At 28.6% G+C, this 17,829-nt stretch overlaps 1 protein-coding gene across 4 annotated transcripts in view; it reads right to left on the bottom strand.

The window, feature by feature from the left end:
• Positions 1 to 1,289, bottom strand: part of Ubqn (ubiquilin) — a 36,964-nt gene extending 35,675 nt beyond the window's left edge. For 2 of the 4 annotated variants that reach the window (XM_087168084.1, XM_087168083.1), the window contains exon 1: positions 908 to 1,228. In XM_087168084.1, the coding sequence (XP_087024210.1) occupies positions 908 to 1,006 (99 nt within the window). In that variant the 5' untranslated portion in view covers positions 1,007 to 1,228. Of the gene's footprint in view, positions 1 to 907 lie in introns of all 4 variants that reach the window. The other 2 variants (XM_016073255.5, XM_071183282.2) reach the window with 2 other exon arrangements.
• Between the last annotated feature and the right edge of the window lie 16,540 nt (positions 1,290 to 17,829).

Raw genomic sequence — 17,829 nt, forward strand, 5'->3', positions numbered from 1 at the left:
AGGTCTTTACGCCACTTAGAAGAAAAAATTAAAATAACTTACATATTTGAAAGTTACTTTAGAGAGAATTTACCTCCAAATAATACATTGTATTTTATATTACTAATGAATAAATGATAGTCATAGTCAGTTAAAAATGATAGTCATATAAAATCACAATCTTAATTTATTAAGCTCATAATTTTAAAATATAATTGAAAAGAATTTTTATAAAACTATAATTCATATTATTTGATTTTAAGCTTTAATTTGGCCAGCTACTGTATGATAAACCACTATATTATATTCAAGAAAGAAATTGGGAAAAAACTTTCTATTTTAGGCACAACACAGAAATATATACATGTATGTGATTTTGTCAACAAGGAAGAATAATTTAGCATTGCACATTAGGATTGATTAGATCACAAATAATTATAATCCATTATCACAACATGATTCATTGTTTTGTTGAAAAATCAGAAATCAGAGAATTCTTTTCAGAATTGGCAATAACTAATAAGAAAATTCTAAAAAAACAAATTATGCAATAATCCACATTGCAAAATAAAATTTAATGTTTAAAATTACTGAACAGAAGGTTGAGGAAGTTTACTAAAAAATAGGGAAATGTATAACAAAAAGTAAGAGGAAGATGGAAAGTATGTGACGTCAGATTTCCGTAGTTACAGTTTGATATGTAATGTATAACAATGTTAAATTACACTTCAAAAAGCTATTTAAACAATTAACAGTGATACATCATATAGTATTCTATCTTAGAAACTAAAGTGAGCAATTCTTCGACCAATTTTAAAAACAAATACAAAAAAATATATATGCGTTTGCGCAATATGTCATCTCAAACGATTAGTATAGCCCATCACGTTCTTTAAGGTAACACTTTAAGAAAAAAAATGGAGTTTACCTCCTTTACAGTTGCATTTTCTTCAATTTCAATAGATTTTCTTTCTTTTGCAGTTTTGATATGAATTGTAATTTTGGGACCCGAATCTTCCTCCGCCATAGCGTAATTCACTTAATTCCAATTTCGAAGATGTAAATAGGACAAAAAATTGACTTCTACTGTGAATGATCAACAGCGCCTCTTTAACCGCAATAGGGCTGAAGAATATTCTAAACAACTTTATCCGAAATCAGGCAAACGGTACGATATTTTTAATTGATATTCTTACTGCGACTCATAAACGTTTGGGTAGAGCAGCATGTAGTTATTTTGCAAAGAAATATCAATGCTCTTGACGAAAACCATTCGAAACCTTTTTGATGCAAGAATAATTTTATGAATCGTTCCCATTGCTTCCTTTTTTTCCCTTCACGAATGAGAGAGTCTTTATTTTCCACTAGGAAAAACATAAGGATCATTCTTACTGTCTGCGAATGAGAACCTCGTTGCCGAGTTTTTCACGAGTCCACCAATCTGATTCTCATTCGTATGCGAAATTTTTGCTCCTGAAAAAAATAGCAAACGGTCCTTCGGTACGTGTCAATTCGAACCATGTGCGCAATAGATAAAGTGAGAATGGTCCGTAGGAATGTATTTTGATACGTTCATCAGTTAAACGAAAAATAAAAATTCTCTAGCTAACGTTAAAAATTAAGTCATGGCAAAATTTGATTATTAACTCATATTGATTTATTTATTACTCAATTCGATTATAACTTCATAGTGTTAGGTTGCTGTTCTAGTTTACTAACGTCGCACTGGAGCTGCACAATGAGCTTTTGGTGACGGTCTGGGATAAATCCCTGAAGATGATCCGAAGACACGCCATCGCAATTTTGATCCTCAGAAAGGGAGATTTCACCCCCGCTTCGGTTACCCGATAACCTGCGTGTGAAGTCTACTTTACGGATGAACTGTTCAACGAGGAAAAATACCGCATACCCTTGGTTCCTTCGCTGACGGAACAAAGTGATCAACCACATGCCAGTGACAGTAATACTTAACTTTTTTGATCTACTGTGAACCGTGTCTTAACGATCAGTCCACTGCGGGACATTAGGTTGCTGTAAAGAGCATATCGTGTTGTTTGTGACTCTGTCCCGCAACTGTCCTATCAATGTATTTTAAAATCAAATAGTTATACAATTAGAAACTTTCTCAAATAAAAAAATTTACTAACAAAGAACGTTCAATTAAAACAATTAATCATCAGCGAGTTTCTTGGAGCGATAATGGGAGCACTAGAATACGGTAGGTCACACACTGAGGGAGCGAATTGAAGCAAGAAGCATACAGGAGGTGAAATACCATACATACTTATTAACATAAGGAGACAAAACATCGAGACAAATGTAAACAACAACGGTAGGTGTTTGCATTTTTATCAGTAGAAAAATTCGAGTTTAAATGTAACCTGTCTTTTATTTTCTTCTGGTTATTGGTGTTAAGAGCCATTCTCAATGAATGCGGTTCACGTACTTTCGATCATTGTCGAGGGAGAATGAGAACCCTATTGGTGCTAAAAAATATTTTTCCATGAAAAACTCACTAATCAGGCTCTTAACTTTTTACTGTGGAGATCGGTAATGAGTGAACCGCATTCATTGAGATTGATCCATTAGAATATAACATCTTTACTTGTTTAAAACTAGAAATAGTATAATAACTTGCTCTTTCTGTTTTAGGAACCACCTACTTATTTCGTTCGAATTACTTTTCAACCCTTACAACTAATTACTTTCAAAAGTTTTTAAGAATTCCTCGTTCGTCCTCAACATGAGGGAGGAGGTTATAAAATTCTCAGTTTAATCATCCTCATTCCGACCATCTAAAATGAACACTCTTGCAAACCTCAAATTTGAAGACACGGTATCCCAACAACTTCTATTGCCGGTAGTTTCTACTCCTATGCTACTTTCTTTGCCGATATAGGATCAAATTTTTTCTCGAAAAAAACTATTTTGTTGAAAGGCAATTTTAACAAAACCGTTAGTTTTTCTAAAAGTGTAATATCTTGTGGGCATACTCGTCAAAGGAAACTTCTAAGCGAAACTATTGATTTAGTTATTGCTCCTGAACTCTGCGAAATTTCTCGCATTTAAATTTATTCTCCCTCAATTAAGTGTTTTACCAGAAATTATTATAACTTGATTTTTGTTACAGGAAAACCTGACGGATCATCCACTTGCCACTTTTACATTTGAACTCTCCTTCAACAGTAGGTTTTTCACAGAATTTGCAGGTTCACAAAAAAAGGTTATTCATCTTTGTCTGAATTGTGTTTGATTGCAATTTTTATAGCACATCTATTCCAACTGAAGAGTAGTTCTACTATACTTTTATGTATCCATCTCTCTTTTGGAATAACCCATCCCTCACAGCCATAAATATCCACTATACATCTTTGAGATATCTCGTAGATAAAAAAAAAAAAATTAATATTCCCAAATCCAGCAGAGATCTCTAAGATGTATCTTCACGTACGTGGTTGCAACCACGCTTATAAGCAGGAATGGGCAAACTTTTTTGGTCGAGGGTAAATAATCGAGGAAAAACAAATTTGGTAGGTCGAGTAAAAACTTCTAGAAAAAAAATGATATTCAAGTTTTGATTTAAATATTTAATTTGATGAATAGATTAAGCTTCATTTTAAAAGCTTTGAGATGGGTATAGATATCATCGATGAAGTGATTTTTCCCTTGCATCTTACCATTCAAGTTGTTCATATTACGAAGAAGATCTGCGAAAAATGCAAACCCTGAAAGCCATTCTGTATCTTCTAATATTTCACACTCTGCTGAAGGTTGTTTCTCATGGAGGAACGACATAATGTCTTCTTTCAGTTGCCAAACTCGCTCGAAAACACATCCTGCACTAAGCTACCTTACTTTTGTGTGATACAGTACACCAGAGTATTCAGATTGCAAGGGACTGAAGAAAATCTCGGAATTGCCTGTGAGTAAGCATATGAAATCGAATAGTATTAACAAGCTACTGCATCAAGCACAGGTTTCATATTCAATGCAGATTTACACAGAGCATCTTGGTGCATAACATAATGTAGAAAACTAACGTTATTCCAGGGAAAGTTCTGATTAAAGAGTCCAAGGAATCCAGATTTTTTTACTGTCATATTTTGTGCCCCATCAGTCAAAATATTACATATTTTTGTTATAGCCAATTTCAAAGTTAAAAACACTGAAACTCACGAAAAATATCTCATTCGGTGGTAGTTCCCTTAAAAGAACACATGCGTGCCAGTTCCTCGGTAAGTTCTCATCAGCAACTCTTATAAATAACACTAATTAAGCAGTATCAATTATATCAGTGCTTTCATCCATAGCTATTGTGCAAAATTTCAACTGTGCAATTTTTGACTCGAATTATGATGAAAATTTTTTATCGATGGCTTCGATTCTAAAAGTCACTGTTTTTCTCTATAAGCTTATAGCCTCCAAATTATTTTTCATGCGTGGACATAAAACTTCACAAACTTGGAGCATACATTGTTTAGCAAACTCTCTACCCCATCACCGAGAGATTTATAATTTTTAGCAATATTTTATGCTACAATGTAACTTACATGAGTAGCTACTTCTTGGAACGGATTATCTTCTCGAAAAAAATTTGTCGGCCTGATAATTCTTTAAGAAAACTTTCTGCATTTAGTCTTCTTTCACATTCAGACATTGCTCCGTAGTTGGCTTTCTTGGGATTGACTGTAAAATGTCGGTTAATATTGTATTCTGTAAAGAACTGTATTCCGTAAAGGCTATTCTGTAAAGAACTTCTGCTTTCAACATTTTACCAATTGAAGCTGTCTGTGCTAACTTTTTCCATCAATTTATGTTTTGTAGAACAAATATAGCGAAAGTATATTGGTCATCAGTACTTTTCTAAAAAAAAAAAAAAAAAGAAATAGCTTTAAACAAAGTAGACAAAATAATGGATGTATAATGTATAGAGTCTATATTCCCCATGGATTGGCGAGTTAAAATTCTATCCGCCGGCCGGACAAAACCTTCCCGCGGGTCACAGTTGGCCCGCGGGCCGTCGTTTGCCAATCCCTGATCTAAAGCATAGAATGTGTTGTAACATAGGCGAGTTTTTGTTTTTGGGTGAAGTCTTCTCTTCTGTGTTGGCACGTTTCTGTCGGCTCATTTAGAGAAAAAAATAACGAAAATCGACCACATTTTCTCCTTCTTCAATAGTTTGTTTTGATATTAGCAATTATACATTAGTAACTCCTCAAATAAATTAATTTTACGGAATAAAATAGATAAATAAATTACTGAAAGCTTTATTTAAATAAATACTTTGATTGCTTATTTTCCATTACAAAAAAGTGAATTGAAACTGTAAAATATTCATGTTTTACTTATTGCTAGTATAGAGTAGAATTTAAAGATTCACTAAAAATTATTATTAACATTATTAAAACAGAAAGTTTGAGCTTCGAAATTTGCTCTAGTAGCTCAAATTTCGCTCAGTCTAGCTCAAATCTAGTTGCTCTTAGTAGCTCAAATTATTTCATAATTATTGTTTCGTTATTAAGCAGTAAATATTTGGTTGCAAATTTTTCTTTTTATCTAAATATATTTTTTCATTTTTATTTCATTGTTTACAGGCACGCTTAAAAATAGAAAAACATTTTACTGGGTCCATAATCTTTTTCGCTTATTAACAGTAACTTATGTTTAATAATTATTTGTTGTTAGTTTTTATTAAGTCAAGCAATTATTTTCTTATGGTTAATGTATTTTTTCATTTTTTTTCTGTTGTAGCATAAAAAATATTTTCCCTTGTTTATCACATTAATACTACCTATCAATCTTAAACTTATCAATTAATAAATTAGGATTCATACACAAGTTTTTAAAAAGAAAGAGTGATTAGTAGCATTTCCGATTTTTTAAAAATGTTCCTTGCAAAGACATTTAGCTCTCAAAAAATTTCAATCGTCCAGCTGATTTTTTGGCTCTTTTGACTAAGGAATTTTCTGGCCACTGCACTAGACCTTTATAAAAATTAGAATAAAAAACAACTTAGATAAAATAAATAAATAAATAAATTCCTTTAATATAACGAATTTAAAGGAATAAAATATTTTTTAAATAAAAATTCCAGATTTTGAAATCGTGAAAGAGTAAGGAGGTAAAGCAAAACGTTTAGTTTATATACGATTAAGGTTTTTACCATCAAATTTTTTATTAAAAATTTTTTTAAACACATTAATTCAGACTAATTCAATATTTGACACAAATTAATGAAACAAAACATTCAAATCGTTTTTTTTTTATTTAATTATGCTTAGAATACTACATCTTATTACTCTACTTACATTATAAATGAATACTATAATAATGTTCAAAATGGATAACAGCGAAATTAGTTCTTGCAAAAAAGCAATAAAACTTGATCAGAGACGGAAAATATTTTCCTAAATTTTTATATTTTAAAAATATTTTAATATTTATATAATATTTTAATATTTGCATAATGTTTTGATATTTATATATATTTTTAATATTTATATAATATTTTAATATTTACATAATGTTTTGATATTTATATATATTTTAATATTTATATAATATTTTAATTTAATAATTTTGAATATTTTCTAACATTCATATAAAATTAAAAACTTTCATTTCTAAAATACATAAATTTTGTTTCCATTCCGGTGAGTTTAATATTGTTTTTGACCTAGGAAAAAAGTCATAAATTTATTTCTGAGCTTTATTGATTTTAATTTGAATTAAAAATTTAAGATAATAATATAAGTGATTTTAAATTTCTGACTTATATAATATTTTAATATTTACATAATATTTTGATATTTATATATATTTTAATATTTATGTTATATTTTAATAATTTTGAATATTTTCTAAGATTCATATGAAATTAAGTAAAATTAAGCAATATTTATTTCATTCCATTTAAATAAATTTAAATAAAAAATAATGCTTTGTAAATTTGCTATAAATAATGAATCAATTTGGAATTAATTATTCCCTCAATTTAATAATATAAAAATTGGATTAATAAAATTAGGTCTATTATTTTTTAAATTGACTTGATTTTGAATGAAAAATTTTATTTCATGCTATTTTTTTTTTTTTTTTTAAATTTTTGTTGAAAATGCAGTTTTTTCCTATGTTACATAATTTTGTTAGATCATTAATTTAGGTTTTGATAAAATGAATTTCTGTCAGTTAAATTATTTACTAAAGTTTTAATTAATCCAATTATAATTTTTATTAGCACATGAATATAGTGTTTCCTCAATTCAAATCAGTTCATAGAAATTACATTGGATGGCGCCACTATCAGAGTCAGACGAAATTTGATGCCCCAAGGACGAGAGCGATTCCTTTTTTTCAAAGATTGAATGTAAATACTGAAGTAAATATCGATTTTGGAATTTCTGGTTCCTTTTTTTCAGTCAATACCAAATGATGCTTTTTTTGATATAAAAAAATGGTTGATATAAAAATTAAATATGATTTTGTTCGAAAAAAAATTTATTTATTGAAATGAAAGTAGAAGTTTTTTTTTAAAAAATTTTTTTCTTTTTATAATTTTTTGCTGGTTTCTATAAATTTAACTTCTATTGTATTTATCACATCTTTGTAATATTTAATTTATCTTACTTTTGTTTGGTTATAAATTGACATTGCAAAATATTATGGTGAAACAAATTTCTTTCCTTCTTTTTGAGTACACAGTAAAAAAATAATTTACAATTAATGATTTTAAGATTTTGTTGTACATATTTATGTGTTTTTTCATAACGTTTTAAAATAAAAATTGAATTATTATTTAAGTTTCATTATCATTGGTTACTAATTATTAGCATTACTAATTATTATCAATATTACTAATTATTAGCAATTATATTACATTAGAATTGGTTAAGGTATATTTAAATTTTTTATTGAAGTTTGATTATTAAAAGATAAAATAAATTTTATTTTTCGATTGTTAGTATAAACTGAAAATGTTCTGTAATTTTTGTGGAAAAAACGTAATTATTACTATTAGTTTTGCATAATTTTTAATTTAAATAATAACAACTTTAATATTAAAAATTCAATTAATTTGCAAGTTTTATAAAGAAGAAATACTAAGTAATATTATTAACATTTGTTCTTCATATAACTTTCATATAATCAACATTTTATAGCTATTTCTTGTACTCATAATTTCATTAACTATAATTTCATCCATTAAAAGTTAATGTCGTATTTTTAATATTTATTGCACAATTTTGTAAAAATTATTAGTTTACAACACCATTTTGTATAGTTTTATTTCTTAAATTCTTCTTCTTCTTCATTTGTGCTACAGCCCAGTGCAGGTCAAGGCTTTCTCAGTTTGCTGCCTCCTGTCAGTGCGATTTACTGCTATGAGTCTCCACCTTTTCAGTCTTAATTAACACTCTCAGAGCCTTCTCTACGCTGTTCCTCTTCTTCTCGTACCCATGATCTTTAAGATTATCCGGAAATACAGGAAACTAAATCTGGTCTGAATATACATAGATGGCTTGGAAAGTTTAAGAACTTAAGATAAGGGCCGTGGATTATATCATTACATAATTTAATAGATGGTATTTTTCTAGTTTAATCTTAAATATTACTGTTTCCTATTTTTATAAAATTTTGTAGGTCCTACAAAACATGATTATTAGTTTGCTCATTTCATGTAATTATCTTATTTAAAACGCAAACGAATTTTAAATAAGATATAGTTTTGAAATAGTTTAGCTCTTATTTAATTACAATAGAGGACGCCACTACGCTTAACAATCGGAGCCAAAACCACTAGCTGCCGAAATGGAACGAAAAGAATTTAAGAAGAAATTTGTGAGATGATTTATAGTGCTGCCATCTAAGGGAATAATAGAAACAAAACGAAAGTCATCTTTGTGATTAATTAAATTTTAAAATAAATAAATGAGCTGATAAAAATATGTTCACTGCGTGTTACACGAGGATAATAATAAACAAATCAAGTAATCCACCAATTTACAACTCATACTTTAAATTTTTTTTATTTAATAGTTGACGGTCCCATTGAGTGTCTAATTTTTTTTTTCATTCCTTAAAATATCATTGCAGCTTAAACATGATTTCGAAATTTAGTACCTTTTTAAGAGGGACTTATAATGGACGTTATTTCAAAATTTGCACACAAAAATATTTTTCTTAGATATTAATTAAACTTAATTATGCTTTTCACTGCTATATGTAATGTTTATTGCTCAGAATACAGTGTTGGAACTTCATTCTGAAATTATGGTAAAATAATCAACAGCCGTCTGTCGATCCGATTTCCCTATCATGAAGTTTATAGTTAGGAACATTTCTTCACCTTCTTTTATGGTATTGAAAACGTTTACAACTAGTATGGTTAGAAAGCAGCAAACACAAAACTATACGGTTTTGTAACCATTTACAACTAGTTTACTTTATCGTTATAATACAAGCCAGAGTTGGGCGTCGATTACAGTAATCTATTACAACTGTAATTGACTACAGATAATTAATGCTATGTAATCAATTACTTGTAATCACGATTACAAGTAACTGCCGATTACACGTAATCATGATTTTTGATTAGATCAGAGTAGGGCAAAAATGTAATCGACTCCCTTTCTCAGGTACAGTAATAAATTACTTGTAAAGATGATTAGAAATTTTGATTGCAACTGTAATCGTGATTACAATACTCAATTACCGTAATCAATCACTTTTATTTATAACTAGCTGAATACCGGCTCTTCGCACGAGTTGTGAATAAAAAATAAGTAAAAAATTAATGAATTAGTACTGAGAAGCACTACGAAGTCATGCTCACAACTGAAAAGCATATACCGACATAATTAAAGCACTTGTTGGAAGATCCAAGTAAGTGGAATTTTCAGAGGAATTAATGAAGAACTGGTTTTGCCTTCTTTTAAATTTTAGCATATTTAACATAAATTTTTAGTATGCTAGTATGATTTTTATTACAATTACAAATTAGTCAATAAGGTTTTATTTTTAGGTAATTTGGTTTTATTTAAAATTAGGAATAATAAAGCAAGGAATCATTAGTCCCGCCTTTTTCTAAATTTTTAATTAAATAGTTAAGATACAACTTTTTTTTTCATTATGAAAATGTCACTTGCCTGCTTGTTCCACCAAGTTTTTCAATTAATATGGCTAAAATAATTTGATTTTTACCCATTTTCGAAATGGATGTTGTTTTGGGTCTGATGGCGTGCGCACCTTATTTGGATGTCATCACACTTTTCAACTGCGTTCAAGAATAATAGTAAACAGCGCGCATGCGTTGCTATGGCGACCGCTGTTTGATAATCTTTTTAGAATTCTTTTTTTCACTTTTAATTATGTTACGCATTAAGTTGGTGAGTTATTTTTTGAGATATGGGACCAGAGAGATCCTATAAATACTTCTTGAGTTGCGAATAAAAGAGAATTTTATCATTTGGACGATATTTTTGTTTTTATTGTTGTAATTAAGAATCAGAAATTCTAACCTACTGAAAAAAAAAAAAAAATTAGACAGCAACCATTTTGCCAATGGGTTACATGTGATTGCCTCTAGGCGATAATTTTTTTATTTATTCTACTATGATGTAATTACGTTTTTAATTTTGATTATTTTTCAAATCAGTTTAAAACTAAATGAGTTTCGTAATTATTTCGTAATTCTATGATTTTTTAAAAATATTATTTGTAGCCCTTTTCTGTGGCTTTACGTTATTGAAGTAAGTAAAGCTTGCTTTTGGTAGTTAATCCCAATAGAATAAAGATAAAATGTATTTAGCATTGCTTGGCATGATGTATTACTTGCAGCCAACCCATTATAGTTAAAATTTACCGCTACAGTCAAACCCCGTTAACGCGAAATCGCTTATCACGAAATTTCGCTTAACGCGAAATAATTGTTAGGTCCCGTCGATCGAGTCTGAAGAATAGTGTTAATTAATTCTTTTAACGCGAAACCCAAATCGCAAAATACCGCTTAAGACGAAAAGAATTTTTTTCACTCCAAGTCAAAATTTCTTCTTTTACAAGAGTTTGGAATTAGTGTTTTGAAATTTCTACTCCTACCCTCGAATCGAGGTCCCATCCTTCCATAATTATCTCTTTTGATTGGTTGCTGCTATTCTGTTTCGGATTGTTCTTTGCACGTGCGTGGAAGGGGGTGGAAAGTAGTGCATAAGCACACATGATCGTGGTAGAGTCCGACTGTCAGTTGCCCTTGAAATTTCGTAAAAATGAGTCGAAAACAGTAGACCTTAGTAACAGTAGTCCTTGTCCTTAGAGACTAAACAAAAAATTTTGAATGAAGTTTGTGATGGAATATTAAAGAAAACAGAGATCGCGACGAAATATGGAATTCCCAACAGCACGCTATCTACGATTATAAAAAATCGTGAAAAAATTGAAGTCGCATATGCTATCAATCAATTTGAGCCAGCTAGAAAGCGAATGAGAACAGGGGGAAATGAGGAGATCGAAGTAGAGCTTTTGCAATGGGTGCGTGAAGCAAGGAGTCAGAATCTGCCTTTAACGGGTCATGTATTGCAAGAAAAAGCAAAAGTTTTTGCGGATGCTCTCGGCGTGACAAATTTCGCATCTTCAAACGGTTGGTTAACACGATTCAAAAAGCGTCATGGAATTGTGTGTCATAAAATCTGTGGCGAAGAAGCAACTGTAGATAAGGAGACTGTGGAATCATTTTTGTCTGAAAAGTGGCCTGCTCTTAGGAAAAATTACGCGCCACGTGACATTTTCAATGCTGATGAAACGGGACTCTTTTTCAAAGCATTGCCCTCCCGTACATTGAGCATTAAAGGAGAAAAATGCTCCGGCGGAAAATGCTCTAAAGAGAGAATTACTGTTTTGGTCGCTTGTAATATGGATGGGACCGAAAAATTGCCCTTGCTTGTCGTAGGTAAATCAGCGAACCCACGTTGTTTTAAGAACTTAAAAACTTTACCCGTTGTATATGCTTCAAATAAGAAAGCCTGGATGAATAAAATGCTTTTTAAGAAATGGTTAACAGACTTGGACAGGAAATTATTTCGGGAAAAAAGAAATATTTGTTTGATGCTTGACAATTGTAGTGCTCATAATGATATTCACGGACTAAAAGCGATTAAATGTGTTTTTTTACCTCCTAACACCACAGCAAAACTTCAGCCGTGCGATCAAGGTATCATTTATAGCTTGAAGGTGCAATACAGAAAAGAAATGGTACGCAAGATGATCCATTGCTTTGATAATAAAATTACATTTTCTGTAAATCTATTAGACGCAATGAGATACTTAAAATGTGCTTGGAACAATGTTTCTTCTGAAACAATTATAAACAGTTTCAAGTGCGGTGGGTTCACAGATGGAAAAGAAATGAATCTTCAAGAAATAAGTGAAGCAGAACCAGAAACGTTGACTAATTTGATCGAAGAAGCGGAAAAACGCGGGATTCTATCAGCCCCTTTGTTCAAAGACTACACCACTATAGACGAAGATTTGCTAACATCGGATATAACCACCGATCAAGACATAATCGCTGAACTATCGGCGAAAAATGATGATGTCGACATGGATACAACTGATGAAGAGTCCGATATTGAACAAGAAAATCCAGTTACTTTAAATGAGGCGACATGTGCAATGAAAGTAATTAATCGTTTCCTCATGCAACAAGAAAATGCTATGGATGCATTAGATAACTTAGAACATATAAATGACATTATTAATAAGTGTTATCTTAAGAAATTAAAACAGAAGTCAATAACTGACTTTTTTCAACCTTGATTCCGTAACGGATAAATAAATTCGTAATTTGGCGTTCAATTCACTTCATTATTTCTTCTCCAAATTTCAAGTTATTTTTAAATGTTCATTGTTTTTAGTATTTTTAATTTTATGTTAAATTCACTTAAATTTGCAATATGTCTTCATTAGTAACTTTTAAGAACTGTAATATATTTATAAGTAATTGTTTAGTAGTTCAATAATTGTTGACTAGATGCCGCCACTACCTAAACGGTTAACACGAAATTCGGTTAACACGAAAAATTTCGGTGGTCCCGACGATTTCGTGTTAACGGGGTTTGTGTATCAAATAATTTTCGCCGGTACATATTCCTTTCGATAGGCCGTAGAACACTTCTTTCTAAAATATCGGTATTTAAACTGGAGGACCAAAGTAAAATTAAAAATAAAAATAAAGCGATAATATTTTAGAAGAACTAAATGTTACTGATCATAAGAAGTATAGGAGTTTACTTGATTAAATACATAAGAATCATATAAATAAGAATTAAAGATAGTTTATTCTTTTTTTTAAATTCTTAAAATCATGCTTATTTTGACCCATAACAAAAATAATAATAATAATTACGAAAATAAGAAAATTGTAATCGGATTATTTCAATCACAGCTTATCCAAATACCCAATGGTCAAAAATTTTTTTTTATAACCTTCCATATAGAGTAACGTCGTAGCTTAATGTCGCAGCATGTAATGACGTCGCAGTTTTCATAAACGTTACAATATGGTCAACAACGTTATGAGTTGCAAAAATTGCATTGATTGATGTTTGTTATCTTGTGTCCAATAAACGGGATGGATTTTTCATTCCAGCCAATATCATCATTTCTTAAGTCACAAGATTCTTTTCCTTCTTCACTATTCATATTTATATTAATGTGGCCAAAACAGTCTCAAATAGCATAAATTGTCACAGCGACGTCCAAAGTCTTTCAATATGATTTTGAAAAGAAAAAAAATTGTTTCGGTTACATGCTTTATTCTCTAATGCTTACAGTGTCAGAAAAAAGATTTTAAATCTACCTCTTGCCCAAAATATCGAACAATATTTTAATAAATCTATTTTAATATTATCTTTTCCTTCTGTTTTTAAAATAGAAACTTTTCTTTAAGATTCATGTTAAATTTCAAATTTTACGTAACTGCTATATCCACAAACCATGTTGATAAAATTTATTTTATTCAAAAATTTTATTTATTGCAGAATTAGAAATTAGAGTTTTTGAGCGAACAAAAACATAAACTTAACATTTTTGTAATCTTTTAATTTTGAATATAATGTTTTATTCAATTTTGCGCGTATTTGGATTAATATTGATCATGTTTGCACCACAAAGACTTATTTTCAGGAAAAAATGAAGGCAAATATTCATTAGATAATGAAGCACTCTGCATTGAAGTATATATTGTCTTCAGTCTCTTTTGGGTTTCTTTAATAATCCATAATTTAAAAATGCAAATAATAATTGGTGTAAAATTTTAAATTTAATTTTAGATATTTTAAAAATATAAATGGAGATATTGTAAATAGGTGAAAATCATTCAAAAGAATAAACATAGAATATTTGTTTGTAAAAAGAAAACGATTGTAAATCAAACGTGAACTACAGCTGCTGTCATTTTTAAATCGTCTGCACGTTTTTTTTTAAGGAGTGGCTCAAGTTCAGAAAGTTGATACTTTGATACTATCACTTAAAATTGAACCAATAATTGTTCGTAAAATATATGTTATAAGATTAAAATTTATTGTTTTGATTTGAATTCAGTGAAAACGATTATATTTGCTTTTGCTTTATAAAAGCTTTGTCTCACTTACATTTAATGTTTTTATATAATGTTGATTTTTGATAATGTTAGTTACTCAGTTGTAATGTATTGTTTGGTGAAAAGGCGCGAACAATTGGATGCTTTATGCCCAGATCTTTAAAAATGGTAGATCCTTTTAACATTGTTAGTTTGAATATGTAAACGAAGAACTCATGTGATAATTGCAGCTACGATGATGTCCCCAAAAACTGAATATTTCTAGACAGTGATATCATATTTAAACTGGAAGAAGCTTTGATCCTTTTATAGTTTGGTTAATAGCCATTGAAATCCAAGTCTCTGATTTTCAGAAGTTTTGAGCTTTCGTAGTGGTTATTTCAAAAACAGAAAGTGATTTTTAAACTTCGTAAGTTCTGTTATGTTCAATGACGCAACAAAAAGAGAAAAATCATGTGAAAAGGGTGAGTCCTACTTATTCATTTCTATTGCATATAAGCGCTTATATTAGATTATAAATTAGAAAGTTGTTAATTAAGCTTAATTAGAATAAGTTGTTAACTTTCCATTTTTAAGTTGATTTAATTTCTTTGTTTGAAGGTTCTTTCTTATTAATACTTACTTATTGGATGTTTGTTTCGTTCGCAAAGTCGATTTTGTTTTATTTCTTAAAATTTGTTTTTTTAGTTTTCTCTTCATTTTTATACTGTACCCCAATTAACAATACTTTCTATAGTTTTTATTTTCTTTTTTAAATTGATTGATTTTGAAAGTTATAAATTTTTTTCCATATTTTTTAATATTTTAGACTTTTTTTTACACTTAACACATAAATTTTTGAATAGTTAAGAAATGAAAGTATTTCAAGTTTTATTTTAGTTCAAATTTTTTTTTTTTTTTTTTAAATAGAAAATGTATATTGGGACCTTCCAAAATTATTTTAATGGTTCAATTTACAATAAATAAATATTTTGCTTTATTATTATTTCTGACTTTTCAATATGAACTAAGCCCATTAATATGTATTTATACCTTAGAAACATAATTTTTAAATGTCATAAGCCTAATCTATCCTTGAAAACACAAATAACTGTTTGGAATTTATATCTTTGTACAAGCGGTTTTAGAAAGTAAAGTATAGTAATATTTTATAAATACTAATTTTTTGTTAACACTTATTAGTATTTTTTAATTTCTTTTTCTATTCTGAATCATAATGTTTACTGATGCACTGGCAAGCTACGTAGAATATTTCAGCAATAAATATGTGTAGAAACAGTTAAAATAATTGGAAAAAAAAAAATTCGATAATTTAAACTCTATACATTAATTCTTAAAATACGTTCAAGTCGGAATGCTTTAAAAGTAAATAAAATGCACATAATGCTTTAAATATAAAATTTAAAAATTATTTAATGAAAGTTTAATATTCGGCTCAAAAGCCGAATAGTTCAGCCTAAGATTACAAACATAATTTGCAGTTACAATCATTTTATTTTAAAATATAGAGCAATTAAATTATATCTGAGTTAACATAATAAAAAAATTTAAATTTTTAAATTTATTACAGAATTTTTTTTAAGCATTAAATACTACTTTATTTTTGATAAATTTAAGTTATATTTATTTTATAAATTAATATAAATTTAATAACCCTTTGATTTTATCAAAAAACTAGCAATATACATGAAAAACATAAAAATACTGCTATTTAAAATTTGAAAATATGTCAAGCAAAACGGGATGTATCGGAAAGAGTAAGTTTTTAAGATGAATATTTGTTCTGATAAAAATTAAACCCTGGAAGAGATTAGGAAATATTTTTCAGGAAATGTATTTATTTCCTGTTACATTTTAAAAATAGCTAAATAAGCATTGATTGGCCAAAGACAATTTAACATATTACAATGTATATGTACTTTGATTATGAAACTAAATTTAACATAACAATTATACTTTTTAATAAATATTTCGTACAATATGATTTAATTTACAAATAAAAATGATAAAGCTGATTCAAATTATAATTTCTAAAAGTATCTTTGAAAACTGAAGTTTATTACAACCAGAGATGGCAAGTTTCTTCCAAAGTGGAAAAAAACCATGGAAAATACCGACAACCTAAGTGGAAAAATTAATTTTTTTTAAAAATGAGTATCAAGCATTGAATTAAAATTTTAAACAGTTTTAATTACAATCTTGTTGAAATAATAACAATAATCTCCAAGTTTATAAAATGTTTAATTAGGTGATATTAAAAAAAATTGGAATGAAAATAAATTTAATGTGGTTTCCTTTAGAAATTAAAATATAGTTTCTTTTAATTTTGTTCCACAAAAGTGTATTAAAGAACATTATTTGGGAATATTTCCGTATCGCTATCTGTCGCGCCAACAACAATCGCCAAGACGCCAAATAGATTTTAAATAAACTTTCAAATTTAAAAAAAAGAAAAAAAAAAAAGAAGCATCTAGAGGTTGAGAGACCTGGCTTTGAGTCGTCCTGCGATGTTTTTAGTTTCTCGGGGGCAGCTGCCCGGAAGTTGCCAAGACTGTGATTGTCCTACACGATACAGAAATTTCCCCTACATAGTATTCACGATTGAAATATACTAATTATTATAATCAAATGCTTTTAAGAATGAGTACTCAAAACAATTCTTAGGTAGTATGCTAAAGGTATTGATCAATTGATACTTTTATACAAATTTCAGTGCTCACATACATAATAATAACATTATGCTAACTATAATTTATAAAATAACCAAAAGAATTTTTAATCAATAATTCTCGAATATCAATTTTTAATGTATGATTAAGTATATAAATTTCAAGAAATTTAAGTAGTAAAAAACTTAAATGCTTTTTTAATATTTGAGCTGAAAGTCATGAAAATATGCCCTTAGAATAGCGAATGAACATTTTAAAATGCATTTACGATTATAAAGTATTTACTTTAAATAAAATTTAAAATTTAAAAATTTTTAAATTTAAATGCTATAGAAGTTTTTGTGTATCAATTTGGTAGCTTTACAGTATTCTGCTTAAGATTTACTAATATAAAAACTCTATTGTGAAAAATTGGTACTTTTTAAATTATGATTAAATCGTGTCAGTTTGTTTTAATAAAAAGAAAAATTAATGAAAACAAAACTACTGTTTAAATTTTCTAAAAAGCCCATTAGCAATAAAAAAAAGGTAAGCAGTCGTAAAAAAATTAACAAAACAATAATTTTCGAATTAAAATTTTTTGGAACTATC

The sequence above is a fragment of the Parasteatoda tepidariorum genome, chromosome 7 (genome assembly GCF_982258835.1).
Source record: "Parasteatoda tepidariorum strain Cologne lab strain chromosome 7, Ptep-v5.0, whole genome shotgun sequence".
Lineage (NCBI taxonomy): Eukaryota > Metazoa > Arthropoda > Arachnida > Araneae > Theridiidae > Parasteatoda > Parasteatoda tepidariorum.